Here is a 24,252-nt window from a genome sequence, read left to right as displayed (position 1 = left end):
TGTTATTACCATCCATTTCCACAATTTCCCAACAAAAAGGTTAGGCTCAGGTTAACCTGATAACCTGACTTTGATCCTCAAAATCCACATGGTAGTTATGTTGGAAAGATGACTCAGTAGTTAAGAGCACTGAATGTTCTTCCAGAGGAACTAGATTCAATTCCCAACACCTACACGACAGCTCACAACTGTCTGTCCAGTTCTGGGGGATAACACATTTTTAGTAATTCACATAATGGAATAGAACTGACAAAAGTGGATTAAGTATGTTTGTGTACACATATGACACACAGGCTGATAGACACTTTAAAAGTAAAGTTTTAGGGGTTACAGGATGACAAAGTAGGTAAATTTGTACTTGCCATAAAGTCTGAAAATCTGAGTTGGATCCCTAGGACCTACTAGGTAGCACAGAACTCAGAGAAAGAGGAGGGGCAAGCAACTCCTTTTATATTGCCAGGTAGCTGAGGGTGGGGTATACCTGGCTGTTGCTAGGTAACTGAAGGTTTGGGTTTACATAATCCCAACAATGTTTATATCCTAGCAAAATTAAATCTTCTAAACTATGAATGAGCATGGGATAGATGTTTTAGTGTGGGTTTGGAGTATATCAGACTTTAAACCTCCTTGTGAACTTTAATCATTATATAAATGGAATCGTTTTCTAAACAATTTTTTAAAGTTGTTATCAGTTTTCATTTTTTTAGAAACAGCTGACTTTTCTGTGTTTTTTTAATATACTATAACCTTGTTATATTAAATTCATAATATTTCTTGGTGGGGAGAATGTTGGTTTATTTCCTACTCTATTCATTTCTTTTGTTGGGCATGTACATAGTTCACATACAGAATTTCACTTCAAATGGTTGAGGTTTTTTTTTTTTTTGTTTTTTTTTAACTCACTTTTATGAATTAATAATGCTTGAGAACAGTTCCATCACCATCTACATTTTTTTTTTCATTTGCCTCTGTAGTTAGTCTTTATAGTCAGTCCAGGCCCCTGGCATTTACTTATCTGATCTCTGCCCTTTGGAGATTTGCCCTTTTTCTACAGTACATGCTCCTAATGCTAAGCTAGTGCTCTACATCTAAGCTACCATCTAGAACAATTAAAGTATCATTAAAATGTACTCAGTACCCTTGCTATAAATATTACCAAGGTACTTGACTTTAAAACCATGTGATAAAACAAGGCAGATAGCTAAACCTTTTTGATAATAAAATATCTAACTACTACAAAGATACTGTTTTTACATACTGTGAATTCAGAACCCACTGATAAAGGAATGAATATATTTATGTTAAATATTATAAAACATCTGTAACTAGGTTCCTGGTAACAGAGTTGGAACTTAATGGTTCTGGGTTTAAACCTTACCTCTTCAGCAAACATATACTGAGTGTTCAGATATGTTTAAATGGCACTCCTTTTGCCAGTTAGTGAGAATTTATAGATTCCTATGTAAATCAGGTTGTAATAATATTTCTAAATGTTGCTGATGAGGACCAAAGAGGAATGAGTGGGTTGATAGAGAAATGCAAAATCAAGACTTTCTTAAATGCCTATTACCATTACAGAATGTTAAGAAAAATTTTCCTTCTTCTAGAATTTTGTTCTGTAATGGTCAATGTGGACATAGTTCCACTTTCAATGACTTAGTAGTATTTAAGGAGTTATATTTGGATTGACCAACATAACAGATAAGATGAAAGAATGATATCAACAGAGCAAGTTGTAAATTAGGCATGAGTTTGAAAATATATTTTTGTTGGGCTCAAAGTATCAGAAAGAGAATTGGGTGGGAAGCCCTTAAAAGTTCTTAAGTTAAAGCATATCGTTAATTAGCTCACAATTTCCACTAGGTACCATGCTAAGTGCTTCCTTAAGTTAATGCTGTGATGTAGGTACCACTATTAGTACCACAGGATTGAGAAAACTACAGCTTGTAAGTTAATGAGTAGAATAAGTAGAGTTTGAACCTAAGTTTGGCTGATTTACTGACTTCACTTAACCCTTAATCAGAGTATGAAGAACTTGGAATGTCAAACCAGGAGTTGGGTTGTGCTTGTTACAGGTTCATTATTAGATTCATTACAGATTTTGTTAAGATATGAGGTGGACTTAAAGTGTAGTTCCTAAGAGTAGAGTCAAGTTCATAAGTTGGGAATGTGTTGCAGCAGTTAGCAGGGTTATAGCTTACACTGGAGAAATGTTAGGAAAGGTGGTTTTGAGAATAAAATACCTGATTTATAAGCATTAGGATTTCGAAATACCTAAATGTAATGATATTTAAAATAAGTAGGAGTATAGAAAGATAAAGGAGCTGATTTTTAAGAAAAGGCTAAAGCTAAATGTTAGTTGTTTTGGGGGATACATAAGCGTATAGAAAATATAAGGAATAATTTGGAACTATTATTGGGCTACTTGGTAACGTGATTGCTGTGCACACCTGAGGAGCTGACCCTACCTCTACTACCTCCACGAGAAAAGATCCAGACACAGCAGTGTGCTCATTTTGGGGGTATGATGTTTAGTTTTGAAATTTTTAGTGTAAGATACAATGAAAATTATAATCACGATTATGTTTATTAATGTGGTAATTCTTGAGGCAAAATTAATTTGCTTGTTTTTTACATTTTAGTTACAGAAGAATGGTCTGAGAAAAAATGGTATTTTGAAAAATGGCCTGATCTGTGACTTCAAGTTCGGACCCTGGAAAAACAGCACTTTCAAACCCACGCCTGAGAATGACGACACAGAGACAAGCAGCAGTGACACATCAGATGACGACGATGTGTGACAGGTTTCCTCACAGCCAGAGACAAACTCATGTGACCCATCTCTCATGCAGTTTGGGGTGAATTGCAAAAATGAAGAACTATAATTTATGTAGTGAACCTACCCCATTGGAAGATGATTTTTTGGGGACTTCAGTTTGAAGAAAACCAAGAATGTTGTGTTGGGCTGTGTTGAACATGATTTCTTTGTAAATGAATGTTGTAGAAATGAGGACTTTGGTTGATCCAACATTGACTTTCTTCATCACTGCAGCATTTCTCTTGACTAGCAATGTGACGATGTAACAAATGAGATTTTCTCATTTAATAATAAAAAATTGTGTAATGTTTTGCAAAGCTTCTGTCTTAAAATGTTCAGGTCTTACGGTACAAGGCAGCTTACAGTTTTGCTTGCAGAGTCCTTTCTTTTTCCAACAGTGGAAATCTTCAAGTCTACTCTGTGCACCTCTTCACCCCACTTTCCCCTAAAACAACAGCAAAAGGAAAATGTGGCATGTTGGCTAAAGCTGGAGCAAAGTGCACTAAAACATAACTTCTTGACTAAGTCACCTTTCAAAACAGATTTCTCTTTAGTCTTTCGTAGTGCAGTGAATGTAAGAGAGGAGGCGTGCCAGGAGTCTTCCAAGCTTTAGGAGGTGCTCGTCAAGAGCCTGATTGGGTGTACTGTCAGATCAGGATTTCCAGAGGTGATGGAAGAGCTGCGGGAAAACTTACTTTGATAAATTATTACACATGCAGAAAACCTGATCACTCTGTCCACAACATGGAAAATAAACTGGATTTTCAGAATATTGTTGTTCTTTGTAGTGTTCAAGATACTGGTCTCTATATATGCTTTATTTCTTATAAATTTATACTTTGTTAAAATGCAACTTATTTGAGCTTAGGAAAAGCTTAAGTTTTATCAGTTTTACAAAGCTATTTGGACTCTTTCTATTTGCACATCAAATTAGAATCATTTTTGTTTAGATAGTATGTTAGACTTCTAGTATATTTATAACTTATTTTCAAGCTTGGTTTACTCTCAGGTGCTTTTCTTCCTCTGTCCCAACCTCATTATATCAGTCTATTCTGCATATGAGGAGACCAGAGCCTCTGGAGCTGGAGTTGCAAATAGTTGTGAGGTGCCTGATAGGGGTGCAGTATATTATTGTAAAAAAGGAGTCATAGATCAGATGTTTTGGAGTTTTATGCCAGACTGGTCTATTTCAAGAGCTCCCCCACCCCAAGGCTACAATATTTTTATCTGCTTTCACATTTGTCCCCAGCTTTTACCAATAAGCTAGGCTTTACTTGTTTTGTTACTAGACTAGGGTAATAAAGAAATTAAACCAAAAAAACCTACATTTTTACTCTCATAAAAATTTTTTGAGGATAAGCATAACAAAATACTAAATATAGGTTTTAAAAAATAGGCTTTTTATGTTGGATTTTGCCACAATTCATTCTAAATGGGAAAAGCTAAATGTACCGGCCACAAGAACACCTAATGGGTGTACGACAAAGATGCCACTGTGACATTGAGCGTTTTTGGACTGTACTTTTTTTGTATTATTTGCAAAATAGGATAATGAAAACTTGTTTGGGGGCATCTTTGTGTTTAGTCAGTTTTTTTTGCTTTTACTTCAGTCTAGGTAGCTCTTAGCTAATGTTTATTTTTACTGTTTGATAGATGTGGTGCGTGACCCGTACGGTTCTACCTATAAAGTGATGGCAGAAGCACATAGACATGGAATTTAAGACTATTTAGGCGTCACCATTTGTCTTGCTGCCAAAAACATTAGCTTCTAGTAAAAGTTCACATTAAAAAAGGGAGCCCGCAAATGCAGAGGGGTTAAATTGTAGGTGTAGTGTGGAACTATCAGACAGAACTAACTACTCATGGTTGTCAGGGGCAGCACAATTTGAATGCTTGATTTGAATGCTCCTTTTCTGCATAGCATCACAAACAAGGTAGTGAACAAAAAATACACTGCCCCAGAAGAAAAAATACAATGCCTCACTATCACATTTCTTGTATAAATTATAATTAATGGTCTGAATCCTATAGTAATCCTATTTAAAATAGAATTTCAAAAAATGTATCATTTGAATTTAAGGTAAAGATTTAGGATGATGGTAATTTCCATAAGTATATTAAATTTACCCCCAAAACTAATTTTATTTGAAATACAAATTTTACTTTAAACAATTTTTAAATTGTCTTTTCTAGCTTGGTTTCCTAGTTACTGTCAATATTGTAAAACCTCTTATGAACTTTTCTTGAAAAGATGTGGAATACCCAAAGGGAATCTGTCGTTGGAAGCTTTTTTCTTTTTTTTTTTTTTTAAATCACACACACAACTCATTTGTTATAGTTGTAAATTTTAAACAAAGGATCATATTAGCAAAAAAAATGAAGGTTTAAAAACCATAAATCCAGCAGACTAAATTTTAACCTAAAACTGCTATTATAAACCAATCTTGCTATGTTTGGGTTTAAACTTCTGTGTTTATTTGGATTTAATATATTTATGAAAATTAAAAGTATCAGCAGTTAGAAACTGGATGCTTGAGTTTTGGGAAGATTTCCTGAGCTCATTATGGTAGCTGTTGGAAAGGTCATGGGCAGAGGTCTTATCAAGAAATGGCAAAATCTGGTGAGAGAACCATGTTGTGCAGAGGCTTCAGCTCTATTTTCTTTGTAGCATGTTTCCATAGGTGCAGTTGAATAGTAGTAGTTAACCATAGCAGTGGTATTCTAAGAGGAGCCTTGACCGCTTTAACCTGAAATTCTTTGTTAGCCTAGGTAACAGGTTTTATAATTACTAGTTTTTGTTTACTTGATGTAACCTGTACAAGTTGAATATTTTATGATATTCAGTACCTTTTATTAGAATAATGTTATACATGCATATTTCATTAATGCACATAATGTATTTGATTATATTTCTTTCCTATTATTTCCTCCTAGTTGTTAGTCTCACTTCCCAAACTAACTCTCACATCTATTTTCATCTGGTTTTTACTTGCCTTTCATTTTCTCTTTTTTTGTGGAGTTTGTGTTTTGAGTTTTGTTGTTTTGGATAGTTTTTTTTGGCGACCCAGTGAATCTGTTGTTCTTGTTCCCCTGTCAATTAGTAATATAGGGTATGTGTGTAATTAATTCATGGAAGGAGCAGGGCCTTATAAACCCCTGGGCCCTATCTTTGTAGGTAACACAGTGGCTGTGTAATCCAGTGTAGAGTTTTGTAGACATAATATGGCAGGGATGGTTCACATACAGAACCATTAGGTCCACTAGGACCCAGTGTGTGTTTTGTTCAGCAGGGCCTTGACTGCTGTGATGTGTAAGAGTACCTTTAATAGTAATGCTCAGAATTGTCTGCATGTTGGTGGTGTACTGCCTTAGCTTAAAACAACAGTTATGGCTGTGCCAGCCCCTCAGCTTAGTTTTGTTACATTTGGAGCCTAGGCTGTTAATTTCAAGCTCTTCCTAGAACTCCTAAGTAATAGACAAAAGTATTAGAAATACATCTAGTTTGAAGCTTTACTCCTTTGAGTTATGACTAATTCAGATTCTTAACTCTAGACATTAATCTCTATCCCACATTGGGTTATCGTGAAGTTAAGAATCATTTCATGTGCTCGGTTTGACTCCTAAACCATAGTGATGATTCCATAAGGTTCTGGCTGTTTGTGTTTTTATTCTTTGTTTTTGTTTGTTTCCATGTTTTGCTTTTTTCTTGTCCTGTTTTTGAGACATAGTTTCTTGGGGTAGGTTTGTCTGTCATGCTCAGTTGTAAGCTTGGTAGTTTTGATTTTCTTCAGTCTTTAAAAGATTGACCATTTTGACAAAGTATGGTCACTGGATTTCAGCAGCAAACCATTGAAATTATTGGAAAGTTTGTCTTCCATACTTGAAGATATGTCAAAACAATTATTTTTGTTAGTTATATCACTTCAAACTGTAAATAGGGTACATTTTACCATAAGGTAAGTTGGGTTTGACATGCCAACTCATTTCTTTGAAAGCTTTCTGGAATGCTGTTGGTATAAAAATAACAAACTAGAGAATCTACTTGTAATGAGTGCTTTGGTATCAAGCTCACCAGGTCTAGGTGATGTGGTGCTTTTGAGAAAGTTAGGTTGTAGGGTGCTCTTGGTTCTAAAGGGGGAAAACCCCACTGATTCTAGTATGCTATTCCTTAGAAGATAGGATGTGCTGCTCAGATAGGCTTGGGTGTCTGCAAAGGCCAGTATACTGTTCCAGATCCCCTGGAGGTGAGTCACAGCTGGTTGTGAATGTTTGGTGGTAGGTGTTGGGAACCTAGCTCAAGTACACTGCAAGAACTAACCTCTTAATCTTTGTCTTCCCTTTAGCCCCCAGGGTTTTTTTTTTTTAAATTTTCTTAATATTTTATTTATCACAATAATCCCAAGCTGCCTTGAACCCATTCTGTAGCTCAGAGTGGCTTTGGATCTACAGCTACCTTCAGCTTCAGTGGTTAACTGTTGAGGTTACAGGTTGTGTGTCCATTTTGCTTAGCACCTTAATGCCATGTTAATAGTTTATTTAGTCTAAGGAAGGGAAGTAGACCCTCTTATAAGGAATTAGCATAGTGAGGTAAAAAGGTATTGGTTTGGGCTCTCCTCTTAAGTCTGGCCTTCCCTCCTCAGTCTTCATGTGGTCTGTGCTGCAACATAATGGTGCCATTGTATAACTTAAAGCAGCTATAGAAAATAAGTAGATATGTGTCAGTTCCAGTAGAGTCTAGTTGTGGGCAGTAGGCTGCTCGTCCCTGTTGGAAATTCTAAGAGGCCACTAGAAACCTTTTAAGTGGACCTTTAGGTATGATTGTTTTTTTTTTTTTTTTTTTTTTTTTTTTTTTTTATTGTGCTTTTTAAAATTGTTTTTAAGCTTTGAAGACACAGTTTTATTTTTAATCCATCTGTAATGATGTACTCTCCAAAGCTAAAATATGTTTTATTCTAAATTAGTGAAATTTATCAGTACTACGTAAATGAAGGTTTATTGAGAAAATGGGGAAACTGGTGAAATATGGGGACAGTTTTAAAGGACAGACCTTCTGTTCTCCAAAAGGGAGATTTTAATTTTAAGACAGGGTCTTACCACATAGCTCTTGCTAGCCTAAACTCTAGACCAGGCTGGTTTTGTGCTCACAGAAATCCACCTGCCTCTGTCTCTAGAGTTTTGGGATTAGGGGATTGTGCCACCCTGTCCTTCTTTGAGGTAGTTTTTTTGTCTTCTCTGCAGTAGGTCTTTTGTAGGGAATAAAATAGAGTATTAATAGCCTGAGGGTACAAAAGCAAGTTACAGGTTACAGGCTCTGCCCTAGACGATGTATAAATTTTTATACTCAAGGAAATAAATACATACAGCATGATGCATGCAGCTAGGTGGGTAATGCAAGATAGGGAAATTTTTTACTGTTACAGCCTTTCGGGGCTTTAAGAATGAATACTAAGGGGATGCAAGAGTGGAAGGAATTTGGAGGCAACAGGAATGTTTGTAAAGACGTACTGTAGAGCTTTTTGGGTTCAGAAGAATTCTGTTTAGAAAGATTATAAGGGAGTGAAACGTGAACTAGAGACAGCATTTGGGAGGTAGAGGCCATCCTAGGTTACAAGCAAACCTCGAAAAGGGAAGAAAAAGGCTGGAGAACCACATATATCAAGGGTCATATGCTAAAACTGGAATGCTAGACTTAAATATGCCTTTCATTTATCTCTGAGCACCTTAATTTCCGAGTCCATGTTATGCTTCCTTAAAAACTGCATTATGAGTAAGGAAGGAAAATTTGGAATTGCCTCCTTCAAGTGCAACTTTTAGTAAAGTCAAACAGAGGAACATGAATCAACTGAAAAACTTGCTTGAATACTAGGACTGGAACGGTTGAATAAGGACCTCGATGTCATTAAAGGAGTTGATGTAACTTTGCTGCATAAACTTCTGGTTTTGATCCATAATACTCAAAAAAAAAAAAAAAAAAGTCCACATTTATGCAGTGAGTTTAAGATGATCCTGGAATTCATTAAAAAAAAAAAAAAAAAAAAAAAAAAAAAAAAAACCGGCCAAAGCAGCAACTCTCATACAGTGGTTTCACTTATCCCCCCCACCCCCCGCCGGTGTAATGGTGCACACTCTTGAGAACAGTGACAGGTGGATCTCTTGAGTTGGAGTCCAGCCTGGTCAGTATAGTAAGTTCCAGAATGGGCAGAGTTACATAGGGAAACCCTGTCTTGAAAAACAAAACCACCTTGTTATAACTGTACACTGAAGGTATGCGAGTTCTTGAGAATGAACTAACTCCCCCTGCCTGTGTGTAACTGTGTGTCTGATGCTGCTTCAGCTGGCCTCAAACTGCTACAATATAGACAATGATGACCTTTTAAGATTTATTTATTTTATGTATGTGAGTACACTGTAGCTGTCGTCAGACACTCTAGAAGAGGGCATCAGATCTCTTTACAGGTGGTTGTGAGCTGTAATGTGGTTGCTGGGAACTGAACTCAGAATCCCTGGAAGAGCAGCCGGTGCTAGTTAATGCTGAGCCATCTCTTCAGCCTGACCTTGAACTCTCCTACTTCCACTTGCCAGCTATCAGAATTAGAGATTTGTGCCATTGTGCCCAGAAAAATGTGGAAAAACAAAAAAAAACTTGGTTGAAAGCATGGAACTCTGGTGCCCTCAAGTGTTACAATGTTGCATGACAGCGTAGGAAGACTATACATCAACATTTGAACATCCTTTGACTTAACTTGCTATTTCTATATATTAAGACTTTTCTATACTTCAAATTATCTTGCACATCTACAATAAACTGAATTATACCCCCACCTCTTGTTTTGATACAACTTGAAATGGCCCTGTTCATTATAAGATAGTTTCACAATTTCATGACAGGTGTACCATGTTTGTTCATTTCTCATTCTTCAGGAAACGTAGAGACACTTAGAATGGCAAGGGCATTTTTGTATTTTCTATTTACATCTTTGATATGCTTCTTACAAGATACACGAACTTCTTTGTGTGGATTTGCTAACTAAAAGTGAGGGCTATTTACATGGAGCTTGTAGGTATAGAAAAATATTGGTTCTTGTCCCTGTTACTGTTTGAAATCTGAAATTTGAGAATATGCTACACTCAGTCACTCTGATGGTCAACACAGCCAGCCCTCTTTATTGCCATGTATAGAGTCAAGCATTCATGAATTGGAAACATCTAAAAATGACTGTGCACAATCTTTTAAATTATTCAAATACTACAACATAACATGGCATTTACATTGCATTGGTATTATAAGGATGTCAAGATTGTGTACATAATTTGGGAGGGCGTGCTTAGATCATACAATTATATAGGTGACCTATGCATTTGGATTTTGATATCTTCAGTGTCTCTCAAAACAGTCCCTCATGAATAGCAAAGGATGACTATGAGGAGAACTGCTTGTTCTACGGCCAATTCAGGGCATCGAGGCCCTGGATCACAGAGGTAACTGACAGGAAGGACAGAAAGAATTCCAGTTCTCTGACTAGGAAAATATACAGAGATTTGCATCAAGCGCATCTGTGGTATGGCCAGTCTTTTGCACACTGCTTCGTGAGACAGTTTTATTCAGCCCATTACTGGCCTTGGGCTTGCTATGTATCTGAATCAACCTTGACTCTGCACAGCTCAGTGCTAAAATTACTTTTGTTTTTATTAAGAGGAAAGATTACTTACATCTAAGAAGTGAAGACCTGCCTATGCAACAAAGACACTGTCTCAAAGACATTAAAACAAAAATCAACCCAATAGAACATTTACATTAAGAATATTTGTAAGTCATAATTTCAAATACCTTCAGTCCCAACACTGCAGAGGAGGTGGATCTCTGTGAGTTCAAGGCCAGTCAGGGCTACATAGAGTACCTGAGGAGGAAAAAATGTTATATATATATGTGTGTGTGTGTGTGTGTGTGTGTGAGAGAGAGAGAGAGAGAGAGAGAGAGAGAGAGAGAGAGAGAGAGAGAGAGAGAGAGAGAGAGACAGACAGACAGACAGACAGACAGACACTAAGACTAGAGCTTAGAGCTTCATGGAACTTGCTATACAAATTGAAATCGAGGCCAAGGTCCATCTGTTCTGGGAATTAAAGGTGTGCTGCCACACCTGTTTTATACACACACACACACACACACACACACACACACACACACACACTTTTGATACCTCTTATTCTCTGACAACTTCATATATGCATATAGTATGTTTTGATCACACCTGTTCTTATGTCTTCACACTTCTGATTCTCTCAGCATTCCCTTTTCCACCCTCAGTCCTCCTCCTCTACATTTTGTCTCCTTTTTCTCCTCTCTCTGAATCCATTAGCACTGCTTGCTGAAACTGACCTTGCTAACTTCTCTTGCAGGTAACCATTGGTGTGGTGAATTTATGAGTACAACCAGCATATTATATCCAGAAGACAGCATTTCACAGCATCTTATTTAAATTTTTCTCTATTCATATATATAAGTATTTGCTTGCACAATGTATATATACCACACTCACAGAGCCAGAAGAGTACTCCATTTCTTTGAACTGGAGTTACAGATGAGCTGCCTTGTGGGTGCCGAGAAGCAAACCTGGATCTTCTATAAGAGGACCAACTGTTCTTAAGCGCTGGGCTACTTCTTTAGCCCTCTTGTTTTTTCTTTGTTTTTAATTTATAACATTTTTTCACTGGTCCTGGTGGCATAGGCCTGTAGTTCCCCAGCTATTAGGGAGGCTGGGCTACATGTAGTTTTTCACTTCTAAAAGAAAAAGACAATCCTTTAATCCATTTTTTTCTCATCATGTAATTTGTCTTTATTATCGTAGTTATTAGTATACAAGAATATCTTCCAGGTTTTTTTTGTTTGTTTTTTGTTTTTGTTTTTGTTTGAGGCAAGGTTTCTTTGTTTAATAGCCCTGGCAGTCCTGGGACTCTCTTTGTAGACCAGGCTGGTTTTGAACTCTCAGAGCTTCACCTGCTTCTGCCCTGCCACCTCCCCAATTGCTAGGATGAAAGGTGTGAGCCATTTTGTCTGACAATATCTTCCAGTCTTATAGCTTATGAATTTCTAAAATTTTTAACTTTGAGAAGAAAATTCCACCAAGTGTGTTCTGCGTACAAACGGGCTTCTATTTTTCGGTAATTTACTTTTTCTATTTCAGTGGCTGGTGCTAAGCAGCCCTTGAAGTAAGGATGCATATGGTTTGTGTAAGAATGGCTCCCAAAGGCTCATGTTGGAATGCTTAGTGACCTGATTGAGAAGTGGCACTATATGAAGGACCTTGTTGCAGTGCGTGTGGCCTTGCTCACTGAAAGTGGGCTTGGGGTCTTCACAAAGCTCACACCAGGCTGTGTTTCTATCTGCCTACTGATGAGGGTGGTAGACTGACCCTCTAACACTGTAAGGCAGCACCAGTTAACGCTTTCTCGTCTAAGAGTTTTCTTGGCTATGGTGTCTCTTCACAGCCACAGAACAGTGATAAGGCAGTGCTCACTAGTTTGTCTTTATTCTTGCTAAAGTGGCATATGCATTATTTTCCTTGTTTAAACTGTTACCACAATTAAGATCAGCAATATATTAACAACAACAAAAACTGTCTAGATGGGTGAAGACTGGATCCTTCCATCTGGGCGAAGAGCTTGCCCAGAGATGTTAAGGTAGCTGAGGTAAGAGCTGCAGAGGCCAGGAAGAGAGGTGGGACATGGTGAACGTCACAGGAAATATTAATGTCACTGGTTCTATAGCTGTATCCCAACTCCACAACTTACTAACCTAGAGAAGCAATTGACCCATGTATTGAAAAACTAGTGACTCAAAAAGAATTATAGTAAATCCACTTTAGTATATCAATGTCCCACTCACACCAGTTTAAATGTATCCCTAACAACCTCATCTTCATCAGATCTCGGAACTGTCAGATTGTTCAGTTAGTAAAATGATGCTTCAGAGGATGTAGAAGATGGCCATAAAACTAGATTCTTGAAGCTTTTGCTAAATTGCCTTCTAATGCAAAACGCTTAGCAACCCTGGGAGATTCTGCTTCTGCCTTCTGTGGACAGGAGCAGGGAAAAGGTGAGGTGTAAGTCATGCACCCATGGTTTGGGAGGAGTGCACACCTTGGTCAGTGTTTCTTGTAGAATTTCAGGGGATGGATAGAGACCAGATACAGCTTCTAAAGGACAAGAAGAGTTACAGTAACACAGAGACAATAGGTTTTGTCAGTTTACCCTGGTGAACCAGGCTTTCTAATAATAAACTTGGCCACAATTTAGCCAAGGCTGACAGGTATGCTTACCTTATCCCCTGCCCCAACTCTTTAGTTAGGCCTGTAGCTCAGGTCAGTACCCTGAATTTAGGCTAAAATACTTTATCTTCATTCTCAAAATGGCCATTTTGGCAAAAGCCTTTTCATCATTTGTTTTGTCTGCTTTGCTTATGGGGATTATTGTCTGACAGACTTTTTCCTTTGATAGCCTTTTTTTTTTTTTTTTCAATTTAGCTCCACTTAGTCTGAAAAGGACTCTAGGCTTTCAGTGTTTACTCCTTCAGGGAAGGGTTTAGTGAAACTCATCAGTTTCAGGGACTTCCTGATGCTACTTTGAGTTACTTACTTTTCTGTTTAAGAAGCTTCTCTGCCTGCTTCTATCTTGGAGAAAAAGGGTTACATAACAGGGATGTGACTGGACTTAACATGTTGGAACCCCAGAGTCCAGGCTGGGACTTTGGTTATAACAGGAAATATATTCAGGAGACACGTTCAGATAAAACCAAGAGTGTTTGAAGAGAAAACCAAGGACCAGAGATGACGAAGGAAAAATCCTACAATACTTTATTTAGGCAAGTATGAATCTAGAACTTGTTGTTGAGAAACAAGTCTGCTGTGGATCCCAGTGTAGGGAGCAACCTGTTGCAGCTCCAGGTAGCTCCACCTGGCTGGCTTCAAGACAATATACTTTCTATAGATGATCTCTAGGCTCCATATTTGAATGCTGTCTCTGACCAGAGTGATTCAGTCTAAGAACGTCCAATGGCTTCACACCAGTTGAGCCTAGTATAACTAACTACAAGATTTCTGATGAATGAATGAACAAGGAAGTTAATCATATTGGATCTGCTGTCAGGAAGCAGAGTAAACAGGAAGTAGGGCCAGGCACAAAACCTCAAGCCCGACTCTGTGACCCTCCAAGCAAGCTTCCCTCCCTCCTTCTCTCCCTTTCTTCTTCCCTTCTTTTTTACTTTTCTTTTAATTTTCAAGACAGGTTTTAGTAGGGGTGGTGGTGATGGTTTTGTGTGTGTGTGTGTGTGTGTGTGTGTGTGTGTGTGTGTGTGTGTTGTCCTGGCTGTCCTAGAACTCTGTAGACCAGGAATGCTGGCTGGCCTGCATTCCTCTGAACTCAGAGATCTACCTGCCTCCTGGGATTAAAGGTGTAAGCCACCAATGACTAACAAGGCTCTATTTTCTAAAGGCTCCACAGTTTCACAAATGATGTCAGTAGCCTGGAACTGATTGTTCAGATACATGAGCCTTTAGGGAACAATTTACATTGCAACCACAATAGTATCTGCTATACTAAGACCCCAATGAGGTTCCTTTGTACTTTACCATGCTGATATTGATTGGCCCTTTATGATCCCCTTTCTCAGGAATCTTTAATCGTATCTGCAAGTGCTTGCCTTGCAAGGTGACATAGTCTCAGGTTAAAGAGGTTGGTTTGGGGACAGCTTTGGAGGCCAATCTTCAGCCCACCACACTGTCAATTCAGGAAGCTGTTTTAGGTGAAGAACTAACTAGGGGGGACAGTGTGTAAATTTCAGTCCAGTTTCTAGTTATTTATTTAGGTAAATCATCTATTTAGGTCTCAATTTTCTCATGTAAAACAAGAAAGCAGTAATGCTTAGATTTCCTTCCAAAGTTTAAGTATGGTAACAGACAGCATGCCAAACCGGTGTGTGCATGGGGAAATGTGAAATTTCATGGAGCCTTGATGGGGATATGAACTTTTTGGAAATAACACCTTTTTAGATAATAGAACAGAGTGTTTGAATGCCTTCTGGTCTAGCATTTTTTTGTGGGGGAGGAGCAGTATCAATAGTGAGTCACTGAAACAACATAAATTTTCATAAAGAGATTTTATACAAGTTATTACATCCATAACATGAACTATTGTAAAAATATAAAAAAATGAATATCTCTACATTTTGCCCGAAGGATATCTTTGAGATATTAAGTGAAAAAGGAAAACTGCAGATTATTAGGTATGGTATGGTGCTACTTTAAAAGGAACTTTAAAAGGAAAAGAAGTGCATGTGCATGCATGCTGGACCTCTGAGCATAGCAAAGGTTCTAAAATACTTCTTCAGAAGTAGTTGTTTCTGAGCAAGAAGGAGGGGAGTTGGATGGGAAAGGAGGAAAAACTGCATAATTTAATTACTCAACAAACCAATCCATTATGCTCGTAAGTACAGTTTAGAGGCTGTGGTGGCTTGAGTGAGAACAGTCCCCACAGGCTCACAGAGTTTAATGCTTGGTCAGCAGAGAGTAACACTATCAGAAGAGATCGGGAGGCGTGGCCTTAAGGAAGATAGTGTCACTGAGGGTGGGCTTGGAGTGTCCAAGCCGGTCCCAGTCTTGTCTTCCCATTCCTGCTGCCTGTGGATCCGGATGTCGACCTCTCTGCTACTTCTCTGTAGACGCTATGATTCCTGTGTGCTGCATGCCACTCACTGTGAGGACAGACTAACGTTCTGAAGCTGGAAGAAACCCCAACTGAATATTTTATTTCATAAGAGTTGCCATGGCCAGGGCTGGAGGGATGGCTCAGTGGTTAAGAGCACTGACTGCTCTTCCAGAGGTCCTGAGTTCAATTTCCAGCAACCACATGGTGGCTCACAACCATCTGTAATGGGATCTGATGCCCTCTTCTGGTGTGTCTGAAAACAGCAACAGTGTACTCATATATAATAAGTGAATACATCTTTAAAAAAATAAAAAAGAGTTGCCATGGTCAAGGTGTCTCTTTAAAGCAATGGAAAACTAAGACAGAGGTAAAAAGGTAAAAAGTTGGCTCCTTTGAGTGACACTCCTAATCCTGTCTCCATCTCTTATTCCTGATGTAACAAGTAGCCTTCCTCATGTTTTCTGTTTATTTATGTGGCTATATATGTACACAAAGATATTTTATACATTTAACAATGTTTGAAACTGTGTGGTAAGGATCCTTCTATAATATGCTTTTCTGCACCAAAGCTTCTTAATTTTCTCAATTGTACTTACTTACTTATTTATGTGTGTGTGTTTATGTGTGTGGGACATGTGCAACATTGTATATTTACGATTGTCAGAGACAAACTTGAACAAGTTCATTTTCTTTTTCCACTAAGTAGGTGTCGAGGATTGAACTCAGGCTGACAAGCTTGGACAGGTGCCTTTCTCCACCATACCACCTCACCACTGCACCACCTCACCACTGCACCACCTCACCACTGCACTCCCTCACCACTGCACCCCGTCACCACTGCACCACCTCACCACTGCACCACCTCACCACTGCACCACCTCACCACTGCACCACCTCACCACTGCACCCCCTCACCACTGCACCACCTCACCACTGCACCACCTCACCACTGCACCACCTCACCACTGCACCACCTCACCACTGCACCACCTCACCACCACCTCACCACTGTACCACCTCACCACTGCACCACCTCACCACTGCACCACCTCACCACTGCACCCCCTCACCACTGCACCATCTCACCACTGTACCCCCTCACCACTGCACCATCTCACCACTGCACCCCCTCACCATCACCTCACCACTGCACCACCTCACCACCACCTCACCATCACCTCACCACTGCACCACCTCACCACTGCACCACCTCACCACTGCACCATCTCACCACTGCACCACCTCACCACTGCACCACCTCACCACTGCACCACCTCACCACTGCACCCCCTCACCACTGCACCACCTCACCACTGCACCACCTCACCACTGCACCCCCTCAACACTGCACCCCCTCACGACTGCACCATCTCACCACTGCACCATCTCACCACTGCACCCCCTCACCACTGCACCACCTCACCACTGTACCATCTCACCACTGCACCCCCTCACCACTGCACCACCTCACCACTGCACCACCTCACCACTGCACCCCCTCACCACTGCACCACCTCACCACTGCACCCCCTCACCACTGCACCACCTCACCACTGCACCATCTCACCACTGCACCATCTCACCACTGCACCCCCTCACCACTGCACCACCTCACCACTGCACCACCTCACCACTGCACCATCTCACCACTGCACCATCTCACCACTGCACCCCCTCACCACTGCACCCCCTCACCACTGCACCACCTCACCACTGCACCATCTCACCACTGTACTTTTCTAAGGAAAGCCACAGAGGTAAAATGTATTAATTTGAGGTCATAAAGAATAAAAATTTAAAATAATTTAAAAAATAGATTCTATAGAGTTGCCTTTATTTAATTTTGTGAAAATGTCTTTAAAAGAGGCTGTACCCATTTACGTTTTATGTCTCATAACCCAAAGGAAGTTTTTAACATTTTACTTTACTTCTCTGTGTATGCGTGCAGGTTTATGCTTCCTTTATGCACGCGTGGAGGGTAGAAGTCAATGCCAGTTTCTTCGGTTGTTTCTATCCTGCTTTATTGGTGTTTGTTTGTTTTGTTTTTGAGGAAAGGTGTCTTAGTTACTGCTCTATTGTCTGAAGAGACATCATGACAAAGGCAGCTTATTAACTAAAGTATTTCATTGGGCACTGCTTACAGTTTCAGAGGACAAGCCCATGACCAGTGGGAAGCGAGGCAGGAGGTAGGCAGACACGGTCCTTGTGCAGTAGCATTGTATCTGCAAGTTGGAGTAAAAGACAGAATGGGCCTGGAGTAGCCTTTAGAAACTTCACAGCTCACCCTCCCACCCCCAGTGGCAAAACCCTTCTAATAAGCCCGTACCTCCTAATTCTTGAGATCAAACATTCAGATATATAAGCCTATGTGTGTGTTGTGTGGGGTGCTTTTCATAGCACCTGATAGGAGCTAAATCCACCACATAGGGTCTCTTACTGAGCCTGGAACCCAGTGATTGGTAGAACTAACTGGACGGCAAACATAGGGCTCCTCCAGTCTCCGTTCCCTGGTACTGAGTGTGGTGGTTTAAATAGGTTTGGGGCTGATAGACTCATATATTTGAATGGTTGGCCCATGGGGAGTGGCTCTATTAGGGGGCTTAGGAGGCATGGCCTTTTTGGAGGAAGTGTGTCACTCTCAGGGTGGCTTTGAAGTTTCTTCCCATGCTCAGCTCCACCCAGTGTGGAAGAGACTTGACTTGACTGCCTGTAGAAGACGGTTTCCTCCTGGGCTGTCTTTGGATCAAGATGTAGAACTCTTGGCTCTTCCAGCACCAAGTCTGCCTGCGTGCTGCCATGCTTTCTGCCATAATGAACTGAACCTCTGAAATTGTAAGCCAGTCCCAGTTAAAGGTTTTTTTTTTTTTTTTTCAATAAGAGTTGTCTTGGTCATAGTATCTCTTCAGAGTAATAAAACTCTGACTAAGAAATGGGCTAACACATTTGTGCTGTCACACTGGGCGTTTCTGTGGGTGGTAGAATGAGAGCTAGTGCACAGCCAGGATTTTACTCACAGTCAGTTTCAGTGTAGCCAGGTCTTCTTTGAACTCACAGTCTTATGACTTTAGCCTCACAGGTTCTTGGATACATACTTGACTGGAGGAGATTTAGAGAAGTCACCAAAAGAATAAAGTATTGTATAGCCTTAAAGGCAACTGTATACTGCATTTGTAATCCAAAAACAGTGGGAATCCATACCTATAGGTAATGCCTTGGAATTGCCTATACCTACCAGATACGCAGAGATGTTAGGTAGATAGATTCTCTGTAGTCTTGGACAATCCTCTGCTGAGCAGGAGTCAGAGAAGGTTTATACTGTTGGGGTTTTTTTGTTGTTTTTGTTTTTGTTTACTTGTTTTGGTTTTTCAAGACAGGATTTCTCTGTGTAGCCTTGGCTGTCCTGGAACTCACTCTATATACCAGGCTGGCCTTGAACTCAGAGATCTGCTTGCCTCTGCTTCCCAGTGCTGGTATTAAAGGTGTGTGCTACCACTGCCCACCCCTCAGTAACTTTAGACTACTCATGAATCCTCAGTGTTTCCGTCTGTATAACTCCTTGAATTTACCTGAAAAACAAGCGAAGGTCACAAGCAAATTTCTATTTGGTATTTTGTCTACAGATGAAACATTTAGAAAAACACATCTTATTGTCTGAGGGAAAAGAGGACCTTTGGACTCGGAAATGGGAACAATCCTTTTCCTGACATGACAAGAAATGTCAAATATATTCAAAGACTACCCCCACACACATTTCCCTGCTGCTCTGAGAAACCTCAGCTAAGGAGTTTGCTAGCTTCAAATGAGCTTCTTAGACCTGAGTATTTTCACAAGTATACATCTCAGTGGCCAGCAGAGGGAGCCAAAGAGCTCTTGATGGTTAAGGGCATAGCACACGTGACAATGTTTAATGCCATGTATCATGGCTTTCATTTTCTGATGCAAGTGAGGTTAATACACACATAGAACTGCACAGGCATCTTGTTGGAAGAATCTGAAGCGCGACGAAAGAAAAGCTATACATACAAGACATCCAAACTATTGAAGGATTCAGAAGACAGCTTCCCCCCTCCACTTCTTCAGGTCTAGGAACAGACATTTCAAAGACTGGCTTTACCTTGCCTTGGGGAAAAAACATGTATCTTTAAAGTAATTTAATACCAAAACAGATATTTAAAAGTAGACTGAAGGGCCCGATGGCTGCGGTGAATACATTTAATCCTAGCACTTGAGAGGCAAAGACAGGTAGATGTCAAGTTTGAGGCCAGCCAGGGCTACATGGAGAAATCCTGTCCCCCAAGCAACTCCACCACACCCTCCACACACACAGAAAGGCACCAAAGAGTCTTAGTGAATGACACCTTTTTTTCCCACTGCATTCCTAGCCTCCCCACTTTAATGAATGTCCGTCTCTGCAAGGCAGTTTTAAAACAATTCCTGCCACAGAGCTTTCATTTGACAAGTCCTTATCAGATATAATAATAATAACAATAATAATAATAATAATAATAACAATAATAATATTAATAACAATACACACATATGGCTGAAAACACCCAAAACTTTCAAATAGGAATTCAGGAGTCCCACTTCTGTTCCTCAGAGGTGCCATATTGGTCACTGGTATATGCTTATCAGCAGACATTGGCCGCTGGTTGTCTAGACTGGTCCTAAGTGCAGCACAGGCAGTGGTCACATGACATGATGGCAGACCAGGCTGGCTGCACTCTCCGTCCTCATTCCTTCTGTAGCTTTGCTGTTTGCTGGCTAATCACAGGTCAGGCAGTATGCCATTGCTTAGCTGAGAGAGCAAAGAGCACTAGGACCTTGGGGCACATGTGCAACATGTACTTCCTTTCCGTGGTGGCCCCCTTCTTCCAAATCCAAGTATCACTCTGTCTTAGTGAGGGTCTCTAGAGCTCGGAAGAGAAACTGCCGTCACAACAATTGTTATTTAAAACATTTTAAAATTGGGGCTGGATTACATTTCAGAGGTTTAATCTATTCTCAGGAAACATGGCAGCACACAAGCAGACATGGATCACATGTGTGTCAGCACACAAGCAGACATGGGTCACATGTGCGCCTAGTGTCTGCAGAGGCCAGAAGAAGGGCATCAGATCCTTTGAAATGAAAGCTAGACACAGATGTAAGCCATTATGTGAATGTGAAGAATCAAACCCAGGTCTTCCAGAACAGCAACAAGTGCTCTTAACTGCTGAGCCATGTCTCCAGCTCCACGTGGGGAGCACTTTATCCCTCCCTCCCTCCCTCCCTCCCTCCCTCCCTCCCTCCCTCCCTCCTTCCCTCCTTCCCTGGGGCTAAGGTTCTATGTGCAAACGCTAGTCTTCAGATGCCTGCTCTGGTTAGGAAGACCCTGAGGTACTTCTCTCAGGCATAGCATTACTTTTTCTTAAACAATATTAGAGTAACTCAAATAGTGACTTACAGCCTGGCTTTATCTGTGTGTTTTTTTAGGTTTTGTTCCTGCTTGTGGGACTCAAGCAACCCACTTTAGTGGGTGGTATTTGAAGGAGACGCAGAAAGAATATTCGTAAAATTTCTTTTGAAACTGAATAGTACAGGGTTATGAATTATAGGCATCTTTTTATTGCACATGAAATCTCAAGAATGTATGCATTGCACATAACCGACATATCCTCCCAGAAAGAACATCTATGTGCTAAGCAGTTGTCAGCTGTTAGATTTTTTTAAGTATTATTTTAAAATTGGAATACATATTTTACATATTTATCAGTATCTCATGATGTTTTGATTTATTAGATTTATATTTTATATGACATTCACAGGATGATAAAAAACATGTCTGCCTTCTCAAACACTTGCAATGTTTTTAGGTGAGAAAAAAAAAATCAAAACATTTCATTCTATGTTTCTTTTGAACTGTACAGTTCATTTATTGTTAGTCTTATTTACTCATATGTGCGTGTGACATTTTCATAAAAGTTTCTATATGTACCAGACATGTGGGTGTATGCATGTTCTGTTTAGAAGGCCGAGGAAGAAAGATAGTGAGAAAAAGGCTGAACTACATAGTAAGATCCTGTGTTACTCAACAGCAACAAAACCTGTGTCTTTAACGGAACACAGTTTCTGATTTAATCTGCCCAGTGCAGTGACAGACAAGGAATCATTAACTTCTGGAAGGGACAGGAAGGCCATGCATCTTAATCCAGATATGTTGACTGTCTTCTTCAAAATCAAAATCAAACACTAGAGGGCAGCAAAACACTGTCGGCAAAAATTCATCTGGGCTCCAAGGCTGTTTTCCTGTAAAAGTGGTGTGTGTTGACTAACTCCAAAAAAGAGCTGCTCTAATATCCGAGACACTTCCCTCTGTATTCATACCTCTGTGTTTTTTCACTCCACTCTCCTGGCTCTGTGATTTGCTCATGAAGCACACACAGTTGCTGTAGACTGTTTCTGATGAGCATGCATCCCTGCAGGGACCTCTCCCAGGTCCTTTTCAAAGACGGCTAACTCTGGTCCTCTGATGACATACTCGGTCTTCTGGGGAGAGGCAGCCTCTCCACCTGTGTCTCTCTGTTAATTCGGATTCTACCAAGACCCACCTCTCAGGTGGGAGTAGACCCTGGGGTCCTGTGAGTGTGCTCACAGGGAGGATCCTGTAGTGTCCTGAAGGATACACTGTTCAGTCAGAAAGCTACGCTGGATTTGGCTGCATGCGTCATTCTAATCCTGTTTCCTCTACTTAAGATGGGACCAATAAGCCAGGTTTTCTTCTCAGTTAACACTTCTGATCCCCCATCTAAGTTGTGTGAGAGGATGTGCCAATTTGGCTGTTTAAGATGGCTGAATGTGGCCACTGCTGGCAGAGAGTGGAGCTCTTCCTCTCTGGGACCCTCGGGATTGGTGCCGGGTGATGTTTTCTGGTTAAAAACATCTAGTGTTGGTGCCAACAGAGCTTGGAGTGCTGGGTTATGGTGGTGGTCTCTCATGAATTGTACAACCTCGAGCGAACTCCATAACCTTTCTTTCCTCATTTATAAAATGAAGTCATTGTAGATAGTGGCTCTTAAGCAAAATTGTGTCCTTGAATCTGATTTGAAGTAGATCCTGAGCCTCACCTTCTTCTACAGAATTATATATTCTTAGTGTAGGTCTGTGGTATAGATTTGTGGCAGGGAGAAGTGTAAAACTGTGGTTTGCTCCCAAGACATGAATATCCATGCTAGATCATTGCTACCATTCCCTTTCACTGCCCATCTGTCCACCTGTCCATCCATCTGTCCTCTTGTCCATTCGTCCAACCATCCATCCATCTATCCATCCATCCACAATCTATAAAAAATGTTGCAAGTCTATCTTGAATTCTAATATGTTTCCAAGAAGATTACTTAAACTAGTTGGGAAGGACATAGACACACACACACACACACACACACACACACACACACACACGGAGCATCTTTAGTATATTTCAGTGCTGGGGTGACAGGAACGTGGTTAGGTTACACTGACATCCTTACTTACTTTCTAAACTTCAGTGATTTGATGGCGCATGACATAACGAACCCCACCTGCTGGATCAGGAGCTGAGAAGTGAGTGACCTGGACTCCCATGGCAGAGTGGCTGGAGTCTTAGAAGGAACGGGTGTCCCAGTGCCAGCACCTGCCACCTCTCAGCAGGCTAATCTTCGTAGTGCGTTTCATTTCCTGTCCCCAGGGATTGTTACCCTTCAAAGGGAATTATGAAGCTCACTGCTTGTGTCCTAGGCTGAGGATTAGGTCTCAGTGAGGTAACAGTGCCTGGAGCTCTGTGTACATTACAAAGGGCAATGCTGTTCCACACCGCCTCCTCACCGTACACCATGTCAAGCCAGAGCTCCGAGTCTGAGGCTGTCTGAGCCGGAGGAGGCCTGGTAAATCCGTTTGTGACTGGTGAACGAGCTGTCCCTGCTTTCCTGTTTCCCTCCTCACCCAAAGCTGCTTCTCCGATGTGGAATATTCATCTTACTCACTAAACATTGTACCCCGTCATCCAAAAAAACCAGCCAAAGCTTGCCCCATTGCTTCTCTTGCAAATGTGAGGTTTCGTGGTGAACTGGGCTTCAAAGGTAAAGAACTTCTGCTGTGGTTTATTTGGGATTGTCTTTTTAAGGAAACAGGGAGGGGAAGAGGGGAAAGGGACAAATGGAGAGAGAGAGAGAGAGAGAGAGAGAGAGAGAGAGAGAGAGAGAGAGAGAGAGATGCAGAAATGCTGAGTTCAGACTGCTCTTGCCTCTAAGACCCTTTCTTCACAGGAGACTTCACTCCTCTGTCTAGGGCCTCAGATTAAACTGAAAAAAAAATTCTTTGAATGTTCAAGGTCTTTCTATTCTTCCTTTCTACAGCAAAAGCAGGGGTGGGTATTTCATAAGACAACACAACAGCTTATGGCTCCTGAGGTGTCTAGTCCTGTCTCAAAGGAAAGAGAAGACACAGACACCAGCTCTTTAGGGTCACTTGTGGAAGTAAAATCTACAGCTCAGACAGGCTGAGAATGGCCATCTTACTCTGTTCTACCTACAGTGCAGACAGGCTGAGGATGGCCATCTTACTCTGTTCTACCTACAGTGCACAGACTGAGGATGGCCATCTTCCGCTGTTCTACCTACAGTGCACAGACTGAGGATGGCCATCTTCTGCTGTTCTATTAGCTCTTGGTCCTGTGCTTACAATAGACATTTCCCCAAATACAGCAAGAGCAGGTGAGG

The 24,252-nt window shown here is 40.6% G+C and overlaps 1 protein-coding gene across 4 annotated transcripts in view; it reads left to right on the top strand.

Annotated features, from left to right (window-relative positions):
* Positions 1 to 3,547, top strand: part of GPBP1 (GC-rich promoter binding protein 1) — a 56,472-nt gene extending 52,925 nt beyond the window's left edge. For all 4 annotated transcript variants that reach the window (XM_080933903.1, XM_080933902.1, XM_080933905.1 and 1 more), the window contains one exon: positions 2,643 to 3,547. In XM_080933903.1, the coding sequence (XP_080790029.1) occupies positions 2,643 to 2,801 (159 nt within the window). In that variant the 3' untranslated portion in view covers positions 2,802 to 3,547. The remainder of the gene's footprint in view (positions 1 to 2,642) is intronic.
* The last annotated feature ends 20,705 nt before the right edge of the window (positions 3,548 to 24,252 follow it).

Source organism: Micromys minutus (genome assembly GCF_963924665.1).
Source record: "Micromys minutus genome assembly, chromosome: 20".
NCBI lineage: Eukaryota > Metazoa > Chordata > Mammalia > Rodentia > Muridae > Micromys > Micromys minutus.
This window is presented reverse-complemented; position numbering and strand designations above follow the sequence as displayed.